Raw genomic sequence first — 21,785 nt, 5'->3', positions numbered from 1 at the left:
TGACCCGCAGCCGGCTAGGAGACCAGACCTGTGTAGGATTACACGCGGAGAGTAGGTGTAATGCCGACCGTGCGTCCCTTGCATTGAACATGATCTCCGAAGGCCACAGTGGACGAGATTTGTGTTGCTGCTGCTGCGTCTATGGGGAGTAGAGAGCAGAAAAGAGGCGCATCGATGACATGCACATGTGCATGAATGACTGCAAGATCACCATTGATCGAGGTGCTTTTTGTATCGTAGGATTCATCTACCAGAGAGGCTGACAGAGCGACGATCCCCAGGTTGCGGCTCCAATGACAGCGGCGCACGAGCCAGGCGGATGACGTACGACGTCATTTTGGCAGTTTGGAGGAGGCGGCTGCCACCGCGTCGCACGTATGCGCCGAATCAGCTATATCATCGTCTTTAAGCGCAGCTACCCAATTGCCATATGTAATTGCTTCTTGCCGCCATCCGTCGAGGTCACTTGCCGCGGCGCATCCTATAATCCTTTACCTCGCCTACTCCCCCGCGCACTTTCTTCAAGACAAATTCTTTGCCAACCCACCTCACCCCTCTCCAGGTGCAATCTACATCGCTTATACGCACCATAACGCGCGCTGAGTAGTCCGGCCTATCGCTATCCGGCCTTGCTGCAGACTATCCTCCCAACCTTTGGAACTAGACCCCCTCGTCAAATCGCTGGGACCGGTCGACTGCGCTCCAATCACAGCGCTGCTCGCAAGACACTCCTACGTCACATCACGACATCCGGCTTTCGCGGCCCCCATTTGAACGATGGCGGCCCTAGCCTTCAAGGCCATCAGCTACGGCGCAGAGCAGATTCCCGATAGCTTCTTCCACAAGTTACCCGGCGGCTACTTCGCACCCCCAGATTCCAAAGAGGGCAAGAAGAGAGGCAAGCACTTGAACCACAACGAACGAGACGCGAGACAACGGCACCGGAGCGAAGACCGATTCAGTAAGCGCAACTCCCGGCAAGAGCGCAGCCCGCCGACAGAGTACTCTGACTACACCGACGACACCGACTACGAGCGCGAACGCGAGCGCCGAAAGAGGGAGCGACGACGCGCAAAGAGTACGGGAACCACTGCTAGTAGGAGTCTGAGTCGCGGACGACACGGGAGACACAGCAGCGACCTGGACGGACAGCATAGCGATTCAAGAGATATGGCCTCACCTCAGCAGGGACAACCTTACTTCCCTCCTCCGCCCACTTCCGAATACAAGCCCTATAATCCGCAGGAATATGCACCGAGCCCCGTGCAAGATCGCCGCCCTTCTGTCACTCCAGCCTACGGATACTCTCCTCAGGTAAATAATTTTTCCTCTTTTCGACGCGCAACGCTTGCGACCATGCCTGAGCATCCAACACCGGCGAACTCTTGTCCGCCCATGTTGCGAAGCCGGACGACGTCGACGTGCGCCAGCCCCTTTCCCTTTCAACCTCATTTACTTCGCACGCTTTCTCGTGGTTCTCCCGTTTCTGCTGCTTTCACTCCGTCATACGAGCCGCCTCTCGCGGCCTTGCTCCAGCGCCCACTCACTAACACTCCGAAGCCACCACCTACAGAGCCACGCAATGTCTCGTTGGACTATGGCCAGTACGATGCGCCTCGAAGCTCTAGGTACGCTCCCGGCCCCGGCTACGCTCCCTCGCCCGCCGTGGATGCGCCTATCCCTCCTCCGCCAGTGGGATCAAATTCCCCTATGAACCCTTACCACCACACTGAGTTCCCTGCGAGCGCTGCTGGCTATCAGCCATCTCCCCCGCCCTTCAACCGTCAGCGCTCCAACTCTCAGCCTACTTTCGCGCCAGTGCCCAGCGCGGTCTACCCGACCTACATACCCCCATCTGCTGAACAGTCGATGGCCGCATACACCGACACTCGCTCCTCCCGCCGTGAAAGTACCAAGCCTCGTCGCGAACATCGCCATAGGGCTAGGTCCGTCGACTCTCACTCCCACCAGTCCCGCTCTAGCAAAGATTCCCGTCGCGATGATTCACGCATGACTAAGATGCGTGATAGATTTGACGGCATGGATCTGCGCGAAAAGAGTTTGGCGGCTTCGGTGGGAGGTGCGTTGGCGGGGGGCCTCGCGGGCAGGTCCTTGGGTAAAAGTAGGCTGACCACACTGGCAGGAGCAGCTGCGGGTGCGTTGGGTGCCAGACAGATGGCGACACGCTCGAGGTGAGTATTGCGCACACGTTTGACTGGTCTTCGTTCTAATTCATCACAGAAGCGGAAGCGATCGCCATTCTAAATCCCGTTCGCGCTCCCGATCACGAACGCGTGCGCATGACCGCGAACGCAGCAAAGGCCCCAGCCTCCGTGCTAGAAGCCGCAGCGTGATAGACCGCCTCCGTTCCAAGTCGCGCGGACACGACGATCGCGACGCGCGAAAGGATGACAGGCGTGACCGCGATCGCCGTCCAGATCATGGATACGACTATGGTCGCGATGATTACGACTACTTCAGCAGCGATTCTGAGGGTGATGGCAGCCCTGTGAAAACGAGACGCCATCGCAGGAGGGACTATTAGAGTCTAGACGAGGACTGTGGGTAAGCGTAGACATCCCTACGAGTGTATTGTTATATTTCCTCTGCTTTTCGAGCTTCTTGCGTTCCATCTGTGTTCAGTTTTGACTGCGATTTTGGATCATGTATGGGTACGAGACGACGCTTACGATTTACGACAATGATGAAGGATACGACAAAGATCAATGATGTGGTCAGGGACGATTAGCTTTCGTTTGTTTACATCGCGAGTCATACGCATCGACCTTGATAGCTTGTTTGTTTACATCAACCGGTCGTTACTTCGATGGACAGACGTAGAGATGTGAATGTGATGCTTTCAAACGCTGCCTGTACCCCCCCAAATGCCAACCACCGATCTAAATTTTGTAACCCAAAAACGCCCTCAAATGCTCAGTGTACTCTCAAATCATGGTATCATGCCAAAATGCTTGTCCCAAACAATCCCTCCAATTTACCCATCCTTCGTAAACACACCCAATCCTCAGCACGGAAACGGGATCAAATTCACGACTCCCGCCTCGGCAACCTCACTACCCACACCCACCTCCTGCAACGCAGCTTTGAACCTAATCTCCGTCCTAGCCGCCAACACCTGCCCGGCCAATTCCACCAAGCTCTGTCCGCACAGCCTCTCCCTTCCCACCACGAAATCAAAGTAGCTCTCCGGAAAATCAAAGTGCAAAGTAATGTCCCTGACGAGCAAATCCTTCATCGCCTTCTTGAACAACGTGTTACTATCCGCCATGTAGAACCCCGTGAGCAGTTTCTGAACTCGCAATCTCTCGGTATCGGCCTTGAACTTGTCGCTAAGGGCATGAGCGCCCTGGCCGGTACTGCTTCCAACGTAGCGGCGCGTGTCTGCGCAGATTTTCAAGCTGAGTAGACTGGGTGAGACGGTGCTGAGGAGGTAGGCTAGGCTGGTGGTGTAGCGGTCTGCGCCTGTGCAAACGGGTTTCCAGATCCCGTCGCGGGAGTCTAGGGATGTGGTCATGGAGGTAGGGTAGTAGAGGAGGTCGACTTCGAGATGGCGGACTAGGGGGAGGTCGGTGAGTTGGAGAGGGGGTTCAAAGGCGCCGGATCCTTCTTCTTCTTCTTCTTGTTGTTCGTCGATGGCATCTTTGCTGGATGGAGTGGGTGGTATGGATGTGATGTAGAAGGTGTTTTTGCCGAAGAATACGGAGCGGGCTTCGTGGTGTATTTGTTTGTTTGTGCGGAGGATGGCTGTGTAGAGGTCGTATTTTATGTCTTGACGGGCGACGGAGCCTTTGATGGATGTTGGGGCGACGAGAAGATGTGTGTAGATATGTAGACGGAGCTCTGGGGGAAGGATATCCAGGAACGGTGAGCGTGTTGTTTTCGCCATGACGGTTGGCGTCTTCAATGAATTGAGTTTATCCGTCAACTTATAGTAACTCGAACTGATGATTAGTTGGTGAGAAGGAGGATATGGGCCGAAATGTCGTATCGAGAAATGAGATTCAGATCCTTAGCAAGGCCAGCCCTATGGATCGTGAGAGAGTTGGGATAGTAGAGTGAGCAGCTTTCTACAACATGAACATCAGCCACAGCAGCGCACACCCCCGGTCTTTATTCTCGACGACTGCATCAAGTGACCCATTCCGCAATCGTCATCCTGTTGCAAGCCCATGAATTTATTACACTTGACTCGCTCCACCTAGCTATCTAGGAAGCCATGTAGCCAGGAACCCCTTCACTGGCAACGGCCTTAGGAGACCCTTAGCAAGACAAAAACGTCCATGCGCTCACGATGCACACTTCCAAATACTCCTAGCTCTGCCGTCCAAAGACGCGATTGACGTGCAGATCATCGATGTTCGCAAGGATCATGTGGAAGGACTGAGGCGTTCGGCTGCACACATCCTTGCGCCCAATGTACCGGTGTAGAAGGTGATGAAACTATGGTAGGTGCTCAAGGCGGTTCGGCAAGGCTCCGGAGGGCATGTCGAGCGGCTGGCTAGCAGGCACGAAGCAAACGCACCGATATGTCAGGGAGAAAGTCCGGTAGCGCGGGCATGGTGTGTTTCTAGAAACATTGAAAAGAAGGTTTATTCGATTGAGAACAGACGTCCAAGAAGGTAGTCTCGCATGTCGGATGCGCTAGGTTTCCAAGTCTTGTTCTAGAGTGTTTCCACGGGCGAGCACGGAAGAGTCAGTCCGCCGCCTGTCTGATGCAAGTCTCAAGAAGAGCGTTGGTAAGGCCCCAAACGGCCCACACGGCGAGAATGCGGCATCGTGTGCAAGTGGAGAGTTGATGTCAAGTTGCTCCCTTGCTTTTTTTCTTCTTCGCTGGATTGCCGAATCGGTATGTTCCTTTTTCCTGGGTAACCAAGCCGGGCTATCTAAACTCCAGTCGGGCAGACTTGCAATCGTTCCTGCTGTTCTGAACAACTCAGTGCCTGTCGGCCGAAGACTCCGGCACACACCCCGTAAAACAGCGCCGTTTTGTTGTCCTTGTGTCGACTCCCGAGGTCCACCCTCGTTGACCTTCCAAACAGCCTCAAGACCTGAAGCACAGCCCGCTGTATCGACTAACTAGCAAAATTCCGCTGTGGTAGATGCTCTAGCTGCAGCACTAAAGATTCACATGCGATTCGACGGCGCGCCGTGCATCTACCATGCCGCGCAAGGCTCAAACGCTCGGCATCACAACAAAGCCACAGCAGGTAAGATACGAGAAACAGAAGCGGGAACGCACATGGCACGCTAGCAAGATCAGCACTAGAGGGTCGGGAAGAACAGTTCCACGCGAATGATAAACGAGGGAGACGCTCAAGTCGGCTCCACACTCGTCTCTAGTTCCATTGAACCGGAAAGGGCGTTGTGCCTCACTCATGCAATGTCATGCACCAACGAGCCATCGCCTGACCTGACTTTGGGCTTGAATGTGGTCTCCTCTTTACCGCTACTCATCGCACATCTGGCGCGCTTGTCGAACAAAGACGATCCCACAAGCTACCAGCCGTGTCGAAACAAACCATCAAGTATATGCGCGAACCATGGAAACAAATCTGACATGCGGCAAGCCACCTAAGAGATTTCCCCCGTGTCATAGCATTGGCATGGCGTATCGTTGGGTTGGATCTCTCCGAACGACAATCGGACCCTGAACATCCATCATCCCACCTATCTTGCATGCGCATCGTCGATATACCCCTCCGTCCGGCTTCTGTCTCCGCTCCGCTCCCATCGCACCCTGCCTCATATGACGACGTACCAAGACCGTCCGGGCAGCAACGTCGACGCTTCCTGCCAGCAAACCGCACCAAAAGCCCAATGGAAGGGCAACAAAAAAAAAGACGCTTTGAACCAAGCAATAGATAGCGGTGTGTAACCGGATTCAACTCCGCAGGCACCTCCTCAATCAACCTGCATAGCCCACATCATCTCTTGTGACGAGGCGGGGAGGGGGGGCGCTTACCATCACAAACGGTCCGATCGCAGGTGCCGCTCTCCAAGCAGAAAGGAAAAGCGAGAGAAACCGCTTTGGATGCATTTGTCGTGCATGTAACTTCGCAATCTAAATCCATCAACTTGGCCGAGAGGGTCGACAGGAGCAAGCAATCTATCTTGGATTTTCCTGCCCTCTCGCGCTACATCCGGAAGGCGTACCGAAACGACGTGATTCGCTGCCCTCTTTTTAATTTCCTGTTTCTTTTCTTTTTTTTCTCGCTTCCCTTATCACGAAAAGACGCGAGGCTAGCACATGTCCATCATCGCAACATGAAGATGGGCGGTCGTCAGAAATGCCAATGTAAGTAAGGACGTGTATTTTAGGTGGATGCAGGGAAACGCATATACCACGTCTATGTAAGATTTTGGAAGGAAAGTGAAATGACCAACATGGGTCATGCTGGTTGTGTCGCGTTTCTGCCAGTTGCCGGTGAGACCATTGGTGCGGGAGAGGAAGGACAGAGCGTCGGTCTTGCAAAGTTTGGCACCCTGGACGCAATGAGGTCAGAATCGTAAGATGTTTACCATAAGACGGGCGGACATCGGTGCTTGGGGGGTGGGCGTATACTCATTACGCGGTTTTGTTACTGTAGCCCAGGTTCGCGAGATGATCCTGTAGATGGGGTGACAGCATGTCAAACCTGGGTTTGCTCGGGCTTGGGTCGCGATTAAGCTTTTGGGTGCACGGCGTGCAGTTGGAATTGGCCGGTCCGGATGTTGTTCCTGGCCTCTGGGAGTCGGTATCGCACACGGTATGACGGCCTTGTGCTTCTTGTAACGCAGTCTGGGGAGCGCTTGGCTTGGGTATCGGACAATAGCGTATATCGCCTTTAACCCTACCACTACCTCTTTTGGTAGCCTTGTGCTTTACTTTTGTCTATCTAGTCCTCAGGGCCGATTAGATATCCCGCAGAGTATTCCGGTTATGTCCACCAGTAGAATGCTTTGCGCATAAAGGCCTCAATTTGGAGTGTACGGAGTGTACTCCTAGACATTCTACGGATTCATGGTGTGCTATGACGCGATGGAGCTAGTGAGGCGCGTTATCAAGATCGAGCATTGTCGCACTCTCTTGAGATCCATGGATGGCAAGTAAAGAAGGGTAGCATCGCATGTAACACATCTTGTCACGCCTACATCTAAAGCAAGAAGTGGAAACATCTCGTGTATTCTATAAACAAGTCGGCTAGGCCTAGGAACTAGGAAAACGTAGTATGCATGTACTTTGCTGTACAGACTCCTCGCAGACCTATCCTTGTAACCTGAATGTGAAACAAACTGTATTGGCACAGATCGTGTGTAGCTTGTCACGACAACCGACTGCTTCAATGCACATGAGTCGATGTTTCAGCGGTTGCGTTTTGTACAAGTAGGACAGCGCGGCGCGACTTCCGAAGATACTTTATACGAAAACTACACACTAGAGCTCCAGCAATCCAGTAAAGATTCCACGCTCTTCAGATGGCATCTCGTATGTTCATTCGTTGTCGCTGGGTATGTAGATGACCTCGTTATCTTCGTTTGGAAGACTAGGCTCGCGACGCCGCCTAGTGTTCCCGCTGACTGAAGCGGTGTCCCTGTTGGCGAAGTTGTTGATGCCATTTAGCACACCATCGAGAAGATTCAAAGACGGAAAGCCGCTTGCACGCCTGCGTCGTGATCGCGTCGACTCTGTGCTGTTGCGCGTAGAAGGCGATACAGTTCGGGACTCAGTAGCCCTCGCCGTCCTAGAGCTGGTATTTCGGGAAGGTCTGTGAGGGGATGCGCTCCCGGTGAAGCTGTCGAGCCGTCGCTGTTGAGGAGCGCTCTCACCGGTCTGTGCCAGAATAATATCAAGATCGGAAAGATCATCTTCCGCTCCGATAAGGCCCTTTTCGAAGGCTTCTAGGGTTTTCGCAATGGTCTGATAGATCGTCTGGGCCATGATTGGTGGGAAGGCATTGCCTATCTGCTTCGTGGCCTCAAACTTCGCACCAGTGAATTCATACACATATGGGAAACTTTGGAACAAGGAGAGTTCCCGAGGTGTGAAGTGACGTGTTCCTGACGGATGACAAGCTGTTGTGCCACCGGTGGTGATGCATCCTCGGAGGAACGTCCGCGGATCGTAGGCTAACTTAGGGACGGGAAACAGTTTGGGCTGATGGTAGGGGTCGTTCATAGCCCGCCTGCCCTGGCGGGTGATATGCTTGAGGGCCTGATCGATGTACACGAAGGGTTTCAATCCACTTCCTGGGGCGCCATGTGTGGGTTTTGGGAAGGGAGGTAGAGGTGTACCCCGTCTGAAACATGTTAGTATGTATTATGGGCATGTAGAACTTAGATGGCGAACCTTGCAGCAATTATTAGTAATCGCTTGCGCTTCTGTACAAGACTGTAATGGCTCAGATCCTGGATCTTGTAGCGAACATCGTAGCCAGCTTTGCCAATATCGTACAAGAGCATGAGAAAGTTCCTCTTGTGCTGATCGTGGGTGGCGAGGCCAAAGGTCTGCTCCAGTGTTGCGACACGCGGTTTGACCTTGTTAAGGATTGGACCAACAGTGTAAATGGCTTCGTAGTTCTCTTGATCCTTAGGTCCATCGTGGGTACTAACAAATATTAGTAGATGATCCTATCATGAAAATAATCTCTTACTGTGCGGGGCTCCAGTAACAGCAAGGAGGCGAGAGGTGGAGTACGTCGACTTTCCAGTTCTCCTTGCTAATACCGTTTGGCGGAAAATCATGCGCATCCATTTTCCATGCGTACGCACCAGGATGGTTCAGGCGGTATGCACTAAGCGCGCGTTCATCATTGTCGAGACCCCATTGAACATAGTACCCGGCTTGGGCAGCGCCTTGACTTGCACCTCCAGCTCCGCAGAATACATCGCCGAATATTAGACGGCCCTGCTTCGAAGGATAACGAGTCTTCCGCTTTGATGGCTCATGATCCAGGATCTCGAAGTCGGGAGAGTCATCGCGTACACGCCGCTTCTTCGCGGAAGGCTCCTTGCTCACGACAACGTAGCCAGGCTCTTCAGTATCTTCTATCGCTATCGACGTCTCGCGAGAAAGACCGGAATCTTGAGTAGGAGCTGGCGTCGCAGTTGCATCCGCCTCGTGGGTATATAGATGACGAACAATACCACCGTATGGCTTTGATTTGGTTCCACTCATGTAGAGAATGTTGACAACACGGCAAGTAAGTCTACCGCCGTGGAATATTTGCTTCTTGACGTCGTCCTTAGTCATACCAGGCGGCCATGCAGCACAGCCGTCAGATCGGAAACTGAGGAACGGATAGGGTTTGTTAGTCAGCGTACACTCGCGCACTCGGTGAATCTCTTCGATTTCAACGTCTTCCATGCCCGCGACGAAAGGTGGGCTACGATCATCTTCGTTGAGACGGAGGACCATGCCCAACTCGTTCATCTTCCCTTGAGGGAAGTCAGTATATGTCCTCCAGCATGTCTCTGTCGTACTTACAATCGAAGATCTGGCCAAGGTACTTAGTGCGTCGCATTCGCCAACCTCGGAGTCGCACCTCATCCGTCTCCATGTTCATAATGATGGTTTTGATGCGAAGAAAATCTCCCGAATGCATAGCACCCTCATCATGGTTCGAACGGTCTTTCAATTCTACGGTATCGCCCGGATTTATGACGAAACCTGTGCTGATCCTGTATCTCTGGATTGCAACATGCGGTAGAGAGATGTCGTTGCTTGGAGGAGGGTTGCGCGTGCGGCTCTTTCCCTCGTTCGAGCTCGGAGTGGGCGGTGTAGCAGACGCCTCACAAGAATTACTCGCGATCATCTCAAGATCGGAATCGGAATCTGAAGATTGAATGTCAGTCAATGGAGTCAGTCGAACGAGGAAGTAGCGACCCACCATAGTCAAGCAACTCGATATCGCTCTCATCGTCGTTCCACCTTTCTTCATCCTCGTCGAATACGATGTAGGGTCGTGTTGACGACATGTTGTATGCTGGTGCCGCTGTCCTTTCTTGTCAGCAAAACGGACGTGAAAGAGAAGTGGAAGGCGCGATGGTCCACGCGATGTACCTGACAGTAGCGTGCCTTAACAACGACAGCTGACGATTTATTGGAGTTTTGCAATTGCGAAGTGCAACGAAGGTGCGGGCACGATGTTGCTGGGGCGACGACTAAAAGGTTGTCGTGTTGGCGTTAGCAGTTGAAGCTGAGGCAGACGCTATAATCTTTATGGTACCAAAGAGGCCCAAGCGTTGAGATGTTCACGGTGAAGGTGAACTTGCAGACGCCCGAAGGGGAAGGAGAGCTGGCTGCGGAGCAGCTATTCTTCTAGATAGCGTGGGTAGCCTAGAGAGCTCAGGCGTTCTAGTGCGCGGTGAAGGTGAGACTTGGTGAGGAGCATTGTCAAATGAAGGTGACGCCGGACTACTGGTAGCCACAGTCCTGAAAGAATGTGTGTAAAACGTGTGATCACTTCTTCCAAAGAGACAAAAAAGAAAGATAGTTGTGGTGACTGGAGGAACCGAGAGTGGAAAGAGACATGCGCTATAATCGTAAGAGTACTGTAGTAAAGGCCGCCCCGCAGTTCCACGCAGGCAGCATAGTAGGGGTATGTTCAGCGAGATGCAAGTTGAAGTAATGTAGGAATTTAGAGATAAGAAATGCCCTCTAGGATGCTATATCCCACCTAACCCAACTATACAAAAGCGCCCGTACCAAACCTTGCTGTCACGATTTCGCGTCGTGACTCATCGGATGGTCTTTTGTACAAACTCCTTCTCCAGCCGTCCGACCTCCTGTTTGAAGGTCTCGACCTCTTTCCAGCAATCCAGCGGACGGCGGTCGTGTGTCCTCAGACATGAGACGACAGCCTCCTTCGCCTTGGTGACATCGGCATCGGCCTGCTCCAACTTCTTCCTCTGCTCGAGCTTCGCCTTCAGCTGCTCAATCTCCTTGGTGACACTGTCCCTGCTCATGTCCTTTTGTCTTTGCTTCTCGGCGAGGGTTGAGCTGCTGGATGTCGCATCCTGGATCTTCTCGACTAGGGAGGGTTCATCGGACTGTGGAGTCTCGCTGGAGAGGGTTTCACTGAACTTGGAGAAGTTCTGGGTTTCTTGCTCGCGCAGCTTCTCGAGCTCGGCGGTTAGGCGTTCCTGGTACTGGAGTTCTTGCTGTCTTGATCGCGCCGAGTCTGTCTACAAGTGCGTTAGCCCTAATTCGCCCATTTGAGCGATTTAGACGTACGAAAGTGTTCTTCTGCAGCGACCCAACAAGTTCATTGGAAAAGCTGTAAGGGTGATCTCTGCGCGCAAATTATCAGCACACGACGTCACTGGCTGATTCATCTCTTATGAGGGGCTGGAGCCATTGATTGAGGCAGAGGCGACATACGAGGAGAAGACATGCTGCTTGACCTCTGACGAGGGTTTTGAGTTCTCGGCGCCCATGGTTGCGATGGTGGCTCCTGGGGATTTCTAGGGCGATGATGCTGTTCCTGCAAGAAGTCGGAGCTGACGGCTTGGCCGACGAAAGCACGCTAGGAAGCATCCCTGCAAACGATCCGAGGGCGCGTCAGGGAAACACCAGAAGTCTCCCCTCATGTTTGTGTTTGTAGATTGCGCTTCCATTACTTGGCAATTCACCAAGCATCGCGAGGATACGACTTAGCGACTCGCTATTCTCCACGTGACCATCCATTGGTTATCATTGTCCAGACCACGACCTACGACGACATCATCACCGCCAATTCAGCCTCCCTCTTCCCGCCGCGATGCAGTCCTCCTTGAACAACTGGCTGAAGAAGCCGAGCCTCGATAAACAGCCTGCGCCGCCCTCAAATGCTCCTCCAATGGCATCATCTAAGACGAACCGGCCACCGCCTCCCCCAAAGTCTGTCTCTGCGCCGACGCGCGTTCCCTCTAATCCGACCCCTACGCCCTCAGCCATGGAGAACTGGAACGACATACCCGACGACTTCCTCCAAGCTCCCTCAAGACCGCGGTCAAAGAAAAGCCCTCGTCCTTCTCGAACAGTCACGCCTGCTATCTCGCGCATACCCTCGCCCATCTCCCTGTCCACTCAACAACCAGCCATCCCGAAGCTCTTCGACCTACGCCCTCTACCGCCGAACGTCCAACTTGTACCCCTGACCGAAGACTTGCTACCGGCATTCAAGCGCCTGAATACCCTCACTCTACCCATTTCCTACCCAGAGACCTTTTACAAGGAAACAATGACGGAGCCACACCATGGCATTACCCTCGTAGCCGTGTGGTACTCGTCGCCCACGAATACCGACTCAGCATCATCCACAGAGAAACCACATCTCGTTGGTGCCGTCCGATGTCGCATCCTTCCTTCCTCGAACCTATACATCTCCACTATTGGCGTCCTGGCTCCCTACCGCTCGCACGGCATCGCCATGCATCTTCTACAAACGATAGTAAAGAAAGCCGTTGAGCTTCACAGTGTACGCTGTGTCACAGCACATGTGTGGGAGGCCAATGACGAAGGCATGGAATGGTACAAAAAGCGCAACTTTGAGATACTTGAGAGAGAAGAGGGATACTACAGGAAGCTGAGGCCACAGGGCGCCTTCCTTGTGAGGAAGTGGATTGGTGTTGGAGACCTTCTGGGAAACGGTACTCAGCAACAGAACGGAGCAGGCGGTGAATGATCAGGCACTACCCTCCGGCCACGGACACTAACTACCGTTCATTCTACCCATGTGCCTCTTAACGCACTACTGCCATCACTCGCCTAGAGCCTTCTCGAGCAGTGTCAACCCCAAAGTTTGGCTCAGCATGCAATAAGCCCACTCTTCTGCATCTCAATTATCCGCACCCGGATTACGGTACAATCCTGCGATCGTCTCAAGCGTCGCGCGGGTTTCCCGTCAAGTGTTCCGGCTACCAGTCTCACTGCTTGTATCAAACAATCTATCCTCTCGCCATTTGGAGGAGGGAATCGAATCATGATCGCTCTGGAGTGAGTGCGAGTTTGGTGTTCTGACATGGGTCAACTGGGTATCAATTTGCGGCTAAAACACATCCTAGTCTATAAGCGTGGCCATGGATAAGAATAGCATCAAGAACAGTCGCGAAGCATCTCGGAACGCACGCGAGCTTCGACTTGCCGTTTGGGCAAAAAATCATGGCGAAGGCCCTGGAGCCGCGTATCGTGCGTAGCCCGTCCAAGAAGCACTCTACAATACACAATAACAAGCATGGAAATATCAACAGATGGCGTCGTCTTCTATCTTTCCAAGGCCCCAAATGCATTCCTGAGTGCTTTGTCGTATTTGGCTGACTGCACGAGATTTCGCCATGCTTGACATTGCCTGTACCGTCACAATGGCACACAAATTCGCTAGCCACAATATAGGCGAATGCAAGAGCAGATTGGAATGGCCTCGTATCTGAGCTCGGCCCTGGCTAGACTGCTTGTCCATGATGGAGCAGCGGGTGTCCAGAACAGTAGCCACGAAGCTAACATTGAGCCTGTCTTTGACTTCCTAGGCATGGACCGACTAGTAGCACAAGCTCCGGGGTATAAGATGCTGTCGCCGTCCCATCGATTCAGACCCCTAAGCTGGATCAGCATCTTCGTTCACAGATATATCATTGTCTGACTATCAAATCGCCATGCAGCTCACCACGCTTGCGCTTTTGACAAGCCTCTCGGCAGTATGCCTTGCGGTATGTAGCTCGATACTTGCAAGTGTATCTCATACTTACTTAACAACAGGCGCAAGCAAACAATCATGTCGACATCGTGCCGCGCCAGACGTACATCATTACATGCATTGGAGGTCGTTGCACCGACAACATCAGCCGACCTACATCGGGTGTCCCACAGCCAACGACAAGCAAAGTCACAATAACAACAACCAAGAAGCCCGAGCCGACCACGTCAAGCAAGAAGCCCGAGCCAACGCCTACAACCACTTCAAAGAAGCCCGAACCACCCAAGTCAAGTACGAAGCCATCAACTACTACGACCAAGAAGCCAGAGCCAACTCCGACAAAGGTCAGTCATTGTAGTCTTTCATCGTGAATCCATACTAATCTACTTAGACTACTATCAAAACTACTACAAAGTCTACCGAGAAGCCCACAAAGACCACCACTGAGGAGACTGGCCCGAGCAGCACGAGATGCCCTGTGCCTGCTTACTACAAGTGCGGAGGCTGGGATTACACCAAGCCTTGGGACGGCTGCACGGTTTGCGAGAAGGGTTCGACATGCGTGGAACAGAACGGTATGTGGAAACTAATGCAGTATTCCTCTGCTACAAAACTAATCTTTACTAGAATGGTATTTCCAGTGCGTGCCAGACAACGCCATTGTGGCGGAGTAATGAGATGGTTCAGCTTTCATATGCGTCTAAAGTAGGAGTACCGCACATGTCTTCAGGTCTATATCTGCCCAGGCATCTTCAGACTTAGCAATCTTATGTTTACACTATGTTTTTAGCCAAGATGCCTCACGCTTGTCTCTTGCCTTCGCGCCGCTTTCTCTTTCCTTCTATGGTAGTGAATGCGCTAATCATATCATCAAAGCTACCTTACATTGAAGTTACCTAGCAAGGTGATGACCAAGGCTTACTATGCACGTTGAAGCATGACAGGGCGCGCGAAACGGATATGGTGGGGTAGCTCCAACACGTCCATTGCACGCCCCACCATGCTAAATAGTTCCCCATGTCAACGTCATACCTACGGACTGAGCTCCGGTAGCTGCCGTGATGGTTGCATACATCATTTCACGCTTTTCTTAGACTTTACATTTGTAGCGTTTGTTCTGACCTCATCTTCTGCACGCGCTTTTACCGCCGAACTTTCAATTGACCCAGTTCCCTCGCGTCGCGTCTCGTCACTCCAATCTTCCTCTTCCAGCAGCTACAACAGCAAGTCTACGAACGGATACAATGCCTGACCCACGAGTCTTTATAATCCGCCACGGCGAAACAGAATGGTCACTTAACGGACGCCACACAGGAGTCTCGGACATTCCACTGACAGAGAACGGCGAGAAGCGAGTAAAGGCAACTGGCAAAGCGCTCGTCGGCGACGATAGATTGATCGTACCGAGCAACCTAGCTCACATGTACGTTCTGAACTCTTTATTGAAATCCCCCGATAGAACCAAGAAACCCAAAAGACCCAACCACTAACCTCCCACACCCACACAGCTACGTCTCCCCCCGCACACGCTCCCAACGCACCCTCGAGCTTCTCAACCTAGGCTGCAAAGAACGCTACCCCTGGCACGACTCCTCAAAACCCCACACCCCCGACATCCGCACACACGCCACAATCGAAGTAACCGAAGCCGTCCGAGAATGGGACTACGGCGACTACGAAGGCCGCGTCACTTCCGAAATAAAAGCGGACCGCGAGAAACGCGGCCTAGGCTCCAACTGGGACATCTGGAAAGACGGGTGCGAAGGCGGCGAGAGTCCAGAAGATGTGACGGAGCGGTTGGATAAGCTAATTAAGGAATTGCGGGAGAAGTATCATAAAGGCAAGTTTGGCAAGGATGGGAAGCCGAATGATGTGCTTATTGTGGCGCATGGACATATTTTGAGGAGCTTTGCGGCAAGGTGGGTAGGGAAGAGGTTGGAGGAGAATCCCAGTTTGATTCTAGAGGCCGGTGGTGTGGGGACGTTGAGTTATGAGCATCATAGCATTGAGGAGCCGGCGATTTTGCTGGGTGGTGCGTTTGTGGTTGATGTTGTGGAAAAGGAACAAGAGGAAAAGAACGAGAAGTCGTAGGTATTTTCATGAAAATCACCCAGGAGTCTACATCGCCTTCGGATCTTATCAGAGTTCGTTTTTTGTACTAATGTAGTCTGCAGTGCATATGTCACATCACAGCAATCATCAGTAAATAGGTTCAGTTCCTTGCATTTGTTGTCGTAATCCTATCGTTCTTTTCTCAAAATCTGCGTATCTCATCAAGCCCCTGCAACAGCAGCTTTCGGCATGACGAGCTGGTACTCCCGACTCTTCTGTCTAGCCACTGATACTAGCTTGTCGCTGTTCTTAATCGCCCACAAACCGAACTCGCGTACCGCAAAAGCGTTCATTAAACTATCCCGGCCATACTCTGGGTCGCTCTTGAGATTGATGGCAGGATAATCGCGACACAAGCCATCCAGTGCTAGCTGCGCCTTGCTGAGTGGACCTTGAGCAGCCTTTTCGACGACCTTGGCAATATCGACAGCGCGTCCGTGAATCATACGCAGAGCGTCTAGGTCCGAACGCAGGTTGTAGCCAACGATGATGGTCTCTTTATCGACGAACCTGTGTAGCGCGTCTCGGGCTGCCGCCCAGCCCTTAAAGATTTTGTATCCGGCTTTGCGAGCTCCCTCCATATCACCCCAGCTGAACAATCCGGTGACTGAGGAGTACCAATCCTTGACTTTCGCACGTGGATCCGTGCAGACGAGGTGATTCATTAGGATGCGAGAGGTAACTAGGTCGATAGCAGCAATCTTCACAACCTCTGGGCAGCCATCTCCTAGCAGTACCTTGCTGCATGCGATGGCGACCGCGCCAAGACCTGGTTTGGCTATGTTGCGTTTGGGGGAGGGCTTGAAGTCGCCTGACAGATACTGAGCCTTGTAATCCTCTTTCAAGGCCTTTGGAGGAGGTATGTGTTCGCCTTGCAGCATTTTTGGGAGATGGCACATGCCGTCAAGCATGGTAACGACATCGTGCTGTTTGGCGACACCGACCCGAGTCCATAGGATGTCGCAGACGTTGATTTTGCCATCGTGTAGAATGAAGACGTCTGATTGGATGAGCAACCGTTGGGTCTTTGCCTGGATGGATTTGGCCTGCTCAAGGTCCGCAACACCGCCCATGTTGATGCTAGTGGGCGTATGAGGTAGTTGTGGGGCTGGCAAGCGAGGTTGCTGCAGCGTTGGACGGGCGAAGGCAAATTGCTGCTGTGGTATGTTTTGTCTTGTTGTAGGGGGTGTCGCCCGAGGACCGGAAGGTGCTCCACGAGGGGTTGGACGACCTCCTTGGCCGCCCCGACCTCGAGAGGAAGGAGTCTGTTGAAGCAGACCTTCTTGCCGCATTCGTTCTCGCTCGCGGTTGCTGAGCATCCACGCATCGCGGCCTGCCAAGTTCAATACCTGACCTCCAATACCATGAGCATCCTGTTTATGTTGTTTCAGGCCTGCTTCGGACCTGAAAGAGCGATTGCAGCCGTTGGAGTTGCATACAAAAGCAGCAGGGTCGCTGGTAGGCGTGGAGGATACATTAGAGGAAGTTTGGGCTCGAGGTGTCCGTACACGAGCAGTTGCTGCCCTCATATGATTCACGATGAGTGGAGAGCTACCTGATGCGGTGCCCGGGAGCACCTCGCGGACTTGTGTGGTCGTCGATACAGGAGTGCAACCTAGCATGTGGTTGTTGTAGTGACCCATGGAGTGGAAGGTGCGCTTGCAATCCTTGCACTTGATGCCGATATCGCTGTCAATAGAGTTGGATGACGATGATGCACTATCATCATAGTTGGGGACTACAGATGGCTCGTCATTGGGCTTGTCGAGGTCAACATACCCCGTGGCAACTACAGTGGGTGTCGGTGGCTGCGGCCTCGTAGTAGTGGTGGTGGTGTGCTTCCAGTCAGCGCACCCACTCGCCATGTTGCTGCGATGGTTACTGTATTGCTTCTGGGTGACGAAATGCTTCTGACAACGATCGCAGTGAACCGCCATTTCGTCGATCGATGGGGTAAGCGCGGCCGTCGAGCTCGTAAACGCTGGTTGGGAAGGCGCGTGACTGCTCTGTATTTGATGGAGCTCGAGGGCGTGTGAGTCGTCGAAGTACCAGCCGCAGGTGGCGCACACCAGCTTCGTGGTGCTAGTATCGTCGTGGTTGGCCGTGTGGTGTTTGAACTCAGCTTTGCTGGAGAAGGATAGCTCACATATCGCACAGTGATAGGCGGCGGGCTTAGCGCGTCCTCGGTGCGCCATCACCGGTGAGATGGCAACCGGCAGTCACCGTCTTCGTTCTCTGTGAGGTGACTTGGCAGATCAGGCTCTGTTTGCGGGGTCAAATATTGCGAGGAAGGCGCGACAGGCACGGACTATGTGCGGTCGCGATATCACGTGCGTCGCTGGAAGCTTCTGCTACTCGAAGACGGTTTCGAGCAGCTTGCCCATGCCATCGATGTGTTGCACCTTCACCGGAAAGACACCTCTCATCCGTTATCTCAAGTGTTGGCTGTGAGTTGTTTCCAAAAGCACCAAAGAAACTTTCGGATTACATGTAGGCTTGCTGACTACGGTGTCCTTGCAACAGAGAAGCTTGACGTAATGCATGAGCCTGTCGCCCTTCGCGACAGTGAGGGGACGTGTTGGCTGTCAACACAATGACACACCGAGCATCAGGGAAAGCCGAATGGCTACCCTGATCGTCGAATATCTCGCTTTGGTCTCAATTTCCCAGTTGGGTGTATCGAGCTGGCACATGAGCCTGGATGCTTTCAGAGTATCTTGTGAGATCAGTGGTTGGGCTGATGTGGGAGTCCGTAGATCTTCGAGGATTATTGTTGACTGAAGTGGGCGAGTTGATAGGGGAACCTGTCGACCTTCGCGACATTGTGTACTTTTACGCGGCTGAAGAAGACGTAGGAGAAAATCCCAAGAAGTGAACATCCGCAATCTCATGACTTGAGTATGATATCGCGTTTGAGTATCGTCACTTCAGAGCTACTCGAGCTCAGAACTGCTCGAAGTATTGCAGGAATGTGAATTCTTTTGCAGCGATCGGGGTGCTCTTGGTTGACCACGGCCAGACAACGATTGCTTAGAGTACTTGTGTGCGCTGGATAACCAGGATGATTTGATGAAGGTATTTTAGAAGCTATGCCAGGAGCAAGGAGTGATGAAGCTTGGCCAATCCACGAAGCCGGAAATGCAGCAAGCGAAGAGATTGCTCAAGCGGGCTTTGTTCGAGCCGTTCCATGAATGAACAACTCGTAGACTCAACCAATAGTCCTAGTGGCACAGCTGGCTATCCTGCTAGTCGTGCTGAAGACACAGAGGCTCCGAGTGATCATTGCTCCCATGGCGTATCCGCCTTCTATATCTCCAAGTTCAGATCCATCCAAGGGAGCCGATCCGCTAGCATATCCACGTCCGTTTGTGGTATCCCCGATGTCTGGTTGATCGTGATCAAGCTGCTGATTGTGTGCGACGTGGCGAGTGCACTTCCAAGCACATGAAAGAGAAAATGAAAGGCATGAACTTATGGGCATTGAACCCACGGCGGAGCCCTAGGCCCCGCTCCACCCCCACCACCCTTCTTCTAAAAATCGCCTATAAAAATATACTGGAAAGTGGACGAGCAGGGCCGAGATCAGGCCCGAAGCCACGCCAATTAAAAGCGAATCTACAACTATGTCAACCTTATCATATCTTTAAAATACCAGTATGTATCAGTGCGTGAAGATTTCAAAAGCCAGCGTTGAAGACTATAGTGGTTGATCGCGATGCGTAAGGATTCGAAAGGCCATTGTTGAAGACTGTAGTGATCAATTGCGATGCGTGACAGATATCGTGAAGTATATGTCGCCTTCACATCCTTGCTCGATGGAGGAATAAGGTTCGATATTGGTGCGCGCTCGGGACGTCAAGAGTGGCTTTTGTGCGCATGAGGTATGGGAGAAGTCTGCGGAGTTTCTTACTGATATTGGTACTCTAATAATAGTCAGCAAGGTTCGGCACAGAAGAAGGGGAGAGTATGTGCAGCGTGGGTGCGCAAAACTTTACGTACCATGATTGCGGGATCGGTGAGAAGACATGGCCTTGAGCCCGACAAAGCTCGTAGGTCACAGATGCAGCTGTCGCGAGAAGGTGCTGTCGGTGTTGAAACATAGCAGTCGCTATCACAACGGCCTCTGCACTTGACTCAATCGGAAACAAGTAGGAAGGGGGACGTCTATGGTTATTTTCGAAACCAAGGGATTAACTGTAGTACACATCTTACTCAGTATGACCTTGACCTTCTACAAACAAGAGTCCTCAATCAATAGCCCTTGTCCCCCATGGTTGTACCCCTCGACAGCTCCCATTAGCTCCGGGAACCCCAGTTTACAACACAAGACCCGTTTCTGCGGATGGTTCTGTCGGTATCCCAGATGCTTGCCTCCAAAGCGTGCTATGGCGGAGCCCAGAAGCAACCGGGTCTGTTCGTTCTGCGAGTTTTCTTCGACGAAGAGGTCGCTAGCAACAAGCTTCCTCCGCAATGTTTCACGGAACCACACGACAGGAAACGGAAATGTGTAGCCGAATATCTTTAAGCGCGCGCAATCATCGTAAAGGTCAGTTGCGAGACGTTTTGTAGGGTTGAACTGATGATAGCTGTAGGGTGCGAGCCATGCAGCAGAGTACTCTGGAGAAAGTCCTAGGGTCTAGCAGGGAAGGACGAGCTGGTAGTATAGTTCGGTATAGTTCGAATCCGTAATGAGACTATACTGGTTGCTCCGAACATGTTTTCGGGAGATCCGGATGAGTTCGCAGAGCGGTAGGTACTCCTTACGTTCTTGCTCTGTTGTTGAAGATACTACGACAGGCATCGAACTTCCGCTGAGTGGTAGGTACTGAGGTTCGGAAGTAAGCGCTTCGAGAAGTGCTTCCTGGCTGACTCCATACGCAAAGGCTATATTCTCGAAGAGGAATTGGTACAGGCGTTGTGCCCTCCTTATATTGTCGGGTGCTGCCGCGGCTGCTGGATATAGGGTGTAGGATGGTGGATCCATGATCTTCGAGTCAGGTCGACAAATGGTGAGTAGAAATTGGATTGAGGGTGTGAGGAAGGAAGGAACGCGGAAACAATCGTTGGTATGTTCAAATATTAAATGCTTGTGGGCTCGAAGATTACTGAGACCGTTCCATGGTTCATGCCTCTCGAGGACCCGCTCTTACCCAGTGAGGGTATCGTTGCTTGAACGCCATTCGGCAATCGTGAGATATATCCTGCACGCGATTAGATGCACAACCCATCGCAGCGCGACGAACGAAGGTCGATAATTCCAATACATTCATGTCATAGGCTTTTACCCATTATGACTAGAAAGAGTACTCTTCATGACCGCATGCGAGCCCCTATGTGGACCCCAATCTCAGATCCCTACTCAAACGACCCTGCTATCTTTGTGGATGGAGGTCATCTGGAAGACGTCGAATCTGCAATTTGCGCCATGGCGTGGACCTTAGTTGAGAATCGAGCGTTCTTTGCGGACGCTTCTATGCATCTGTTCTGGTTCGCGGAAAGGCGACCAAGCCGGGTAGCAAAAGTCAAAGGCATACGAGCAAGCCCATGTGGGTTTGGCGGACCTTGCTGACGTGGTTCGGCCTCCAAACGTGTAAAGTCTGCCGGGATAAGATCGCAGTGGGTGTCGGCCGCAACACTCAGTGTAGTCGATCACCATCGCCCCACGGGAACGGCGGAACTCCAGATTGGCGTGAGGGCTACGGTATCTTGATAGCTGAAGAAAGGAGTTGGAGAAGACGCCACTGCGAAATTCGCGACGCGCAGCTCGGACACGCACGGCAAGGCAATTCACGCGCTAAGTCTCAGCTGTGGGGCTTGCGGGGTAGCTAGCGTGCTCTCCGCAAAATTGGCAGCTGCTTCCCGCCCTCGCAGGACGCAACGGCCAAAGTTTCCTGTAGAATGCGCAACTTTGATGCAGTTTCGCGTCTCCGTTACCCTCGAACACTCCCATTGATGGCATCCAATATTTCTGTATGACGACACAATTAGGCTAAACGCATC

General features: G+C 52.5%; 9 protein-coding genes across 9 annotated transcripts; 4 read left to right on the top strand and 5 right to left on the bottom strand.

Annotated features, from left to right (window-relative positions):
* Window positions 1-685: 685 nt before the first annotated feature.
* BKA58DRAFT_181276 (uncharacterized protein) lies at window positions 686-2,715 on the top strand. Its single transcript, XM_046165395.1, has 2 exons — window positions 686-2,192; window positions 2,245-2,715. Exons 1-2 carry the CDS (start codon window positions 778-780, stop codon window positions 2,543-2,545), a joined length of 1,716 nt encoding a protein of 571 aa, XP_046025540.1. The 5' UTR covers window positions 686-777; the 3' UTR covers window positions 2,546-2,715.
* On the bottom strand, window positions 2,646-4,362 carry BKA58DRAFT_181444 (uncharacterized protein). The gene has a single exon (XM_046165396.1). It carries the CDS (start codon window positions 3,905-3,907, stop codon window positions 3,026-3,028), a length of 882 nt encoding a protein of 293 aa, XP_046025539.1. The 5' UTR covers window positions 3,908-4,362; the 3' UTR covers window positions 2,646-3,025.
* A 2,043-nt stretch (window positions 4,363-6,405) lies between these two features.
* Window positions 6,406-7,239, top strand: BKA58DRAFT_421171 (uncharacterized protein; the record flags this gene model as incomplete). Its single annotated transcript, XM_046172768.1, has 3 exons — window positions 6,406-6,527; window positions 6,635-6,767; window positions 6,901-7,239. The coding sequence occupies 3 exons, from the start codon at window positions 6,406-6,408 to the stop codon at window positions 6,952-6,954; spliced, it is 309 nt and encodes a 102-aa protein (XP_046025538.1). The 3' UTR covers window positions 6,955-7,239.
* A 3-nt stretch (window positions 7,240-7,242) lies between these two features.
* Window positions 7,243-9,975, bottom strand: BKA58DRAFT_421170 (S-adenosyl-L-methionine-dependent methyltransferase; the record flags this gene model as incomplete). Its single annotated transcript, XM_046172767.1, has 5 exons — window positions 7,243-8,297; window positions 8,348-8,605; window positions 8,652-9,435; window positions 9,485-9,832; window positions 9,888-9,975. The coding sequence occupies 5 exons, from the start codon at window positions 9,973-9,975 to the stop codon at window positions 7,493-7,495; spliced, it is 2,283 nt and encodes a 760-aa protein (XP_046025537.1). The 3' UTR covers window positions 7,243-7,492.
* A 330-nt stretch (window positions 9,976-10,305) lies between these two features.
* On the bottom strand, window positions 10,306-11,578 carry BKA58DRAFT_385493 (uncharacterized protein). The gene is made up of 3 exons (XM_046170382.1): window positions 11,381-11,578; window positions 11,234-11,291; window positions 10,306-11,184 (listed from the first exon to the last, which is right to left on the bottom strand). Exons 1-3 carry the CDS (start codon window positions 11,434-11,436, stop codon window positions 10,738-10,740), a joined length of 561 nt encoding a protein of 186 aa, XP_046025536.1. The 5' UTR covers window positions 11,437-11,578; the 3' UTR covers window positions 10,306-10,737.
* A 181-nt stretch (window positions 11,579-11,759) lies between these two features.
* BKA58DRAFT_314643 (uncharacterized protein) lies at window positions 11,760-14,347 on the top strand (the record flags this gene model as incomplete). The annotated part of the gene is made up of 4 exons (XM_046167485.1): window positions 11,760-12,590; window positions 13,775-14,017; window positions 14,065-14,248; window positions 14,301-14,347. The coding sequence occupies 4 exons, from the start codon at window positions 11,760-11,762 to the stop codon at window positions 14,345-14,347; spliced, it is 1,305 nt and encodes a 434-aa protein (XP_046025535.1).
* Window positions 14,348-14,679: 332 nt separating this feature from the next.
* BKA58DRAFT_421166 (phosphoglycerate mutase family protein) lies at window positions 14,680-15,930 on the top strand. The gene is made up of 2 exons (XM_046172766.1): window positions 14,680-15,096; window positions 15,182-15,930. Exons 1-2 carry the CDS (start codon window positions 14,918-14,920, stop codon window positions 15,762-15,764), a joined length of 762 nt encoding a protein of 253 aa, XP_046025534.1. The 5' UTR covers window positions 14,680-14,917; the 3' UTR covers window positions 15,765-15,930.
* Window positions 15,931-15,946: 16 nt separating this feature from the next.
* On the bottom strand, window positions 15,947-18,205 carry BKA58DRAFT_361689 (uncharacterized protein; the record flags this gene model as incomplete). The annotated part of the gene is made up of 2 exons (XM_046168791.1): window positions 17,341-18,205; window positions 15,947-17,016 (listed from the first exon to the last, which is right to left on the bottom strand). The coding sequence occupies exons 1-2, from the start codon at window positions 17,978-17,980 to the stop codon at window positions 15,947-15,949; spliced, it is 1,710 nt and encodes a 569-aa protein (XP_046025533.1). The 5' UTR covers window positions 17,981-18,205.
* Window positions 18,206-20,016: 1,811 nt separating this feature from the next.
* BKA58DRAFT_402179 (uncharacterized protein) lies at window positions 20,017-20,769 on the bottom strand (the record flags this gene model as incomplete). The annotated part of the gene is made up of 2 exons (XM_046171704.1): window positions 20,017-20,402; window positions 20,550-20,769. The coding sequence occupies 2 exons, from the start codon at window positions 20,767-20,769 to the stop codon at window positions 20,017-20,019; spliced, it is 606 nt and encodes a 201-aa protein (XP_046025532.1).
* Between the last annotated feature and the right edge of the window lie 1,016 nt (window positions 20,770-21,785).

Source organism: Alternaria rosae (genome assembly GCF_020736505.1).
Source record: "Alternaria rosae strain MPI-PUGE-AT-0040 chromosome Unknown BKA58scaffold_5, whole genome shotgun sequence".
NCBI lineage: Eukaryota > Fungi > Ascomycota > Dothideomycetes > Pleosporales > Pleosporaceae > Alternaria > Alternaria rosae.
Note: the sequence above shows the minus strand (reverse complement) of the source record. Positions and strands in the feature narration are given on the sequence as shown.

What these genes read in the sequence shown, in the direction of transcription:
- BKA58DRAFT_181276 (XM_046165395.1), top strand. Translation starts at nt 778, where the DNA reads ATGGCGGCCCTAGCCTTCAAGGCCATCAGCTACGGCGCAGAGCAGATT. An exon ending in CAGATGGCGACACGCTCGAG is followed by an intron (nt 2,193 to 2,244) that starts GTGAGTATTGCG and finishes TCATCACAGAAG; the next exon opens with CGGAAGCGATCGCCATTCTA.
- BKA58DRAFT_181444 (XM_046165396.1), bottom strand. Translation starts at nt 3,907, where the DNA reads ATGGCGAAAACAACACGCTCACCGTTCCTGGATATCCTTCCCCCAGAG.
- BKA58DRAFT_385493 (XM_046170382.1), bottom strand. Translation starts at nt 11,436, where the DNA reads ATGGGCGCCGAGAACTCAAAACCCTCGTCAGAGGTCAAGCAGCATGTC. An exon ending in AAGCAGCATGTCTTCTCCTC is followed by an intron (nt 11,292 to 11,380) that starts GTATGTCGCCTC and finishes ATTTGCGCGCAG; the next exon opens with AGATCACCCTTACAGCTTTT. An exon ending in CGCTGCAGAAGAACACTTTC is followed by an intron (nt 11,185 to 11,233) that starts GTACGTCTAAAT and finishes ACGCACTTGTAG; the next exon opens with ACAGACTCGGCGCGATCAAG.
- BKA58DRAFT_421166 (XM_046172766.1), top strand. Translation starts at nt 14,918, where the DNA reads ATGCCTGACCCACGAGTCTTTATAATCCGCCACGGCGAAACAGAATGG. An exon ending in CCGAGCAACCTAGCTCACAT is followed by an intron (nt 15,097 to 15,181) that starts GTACGTTCTGAA and finishes ACACCCACACAG; the next exon opens with CTACGTCTCCCCCCGCACAC.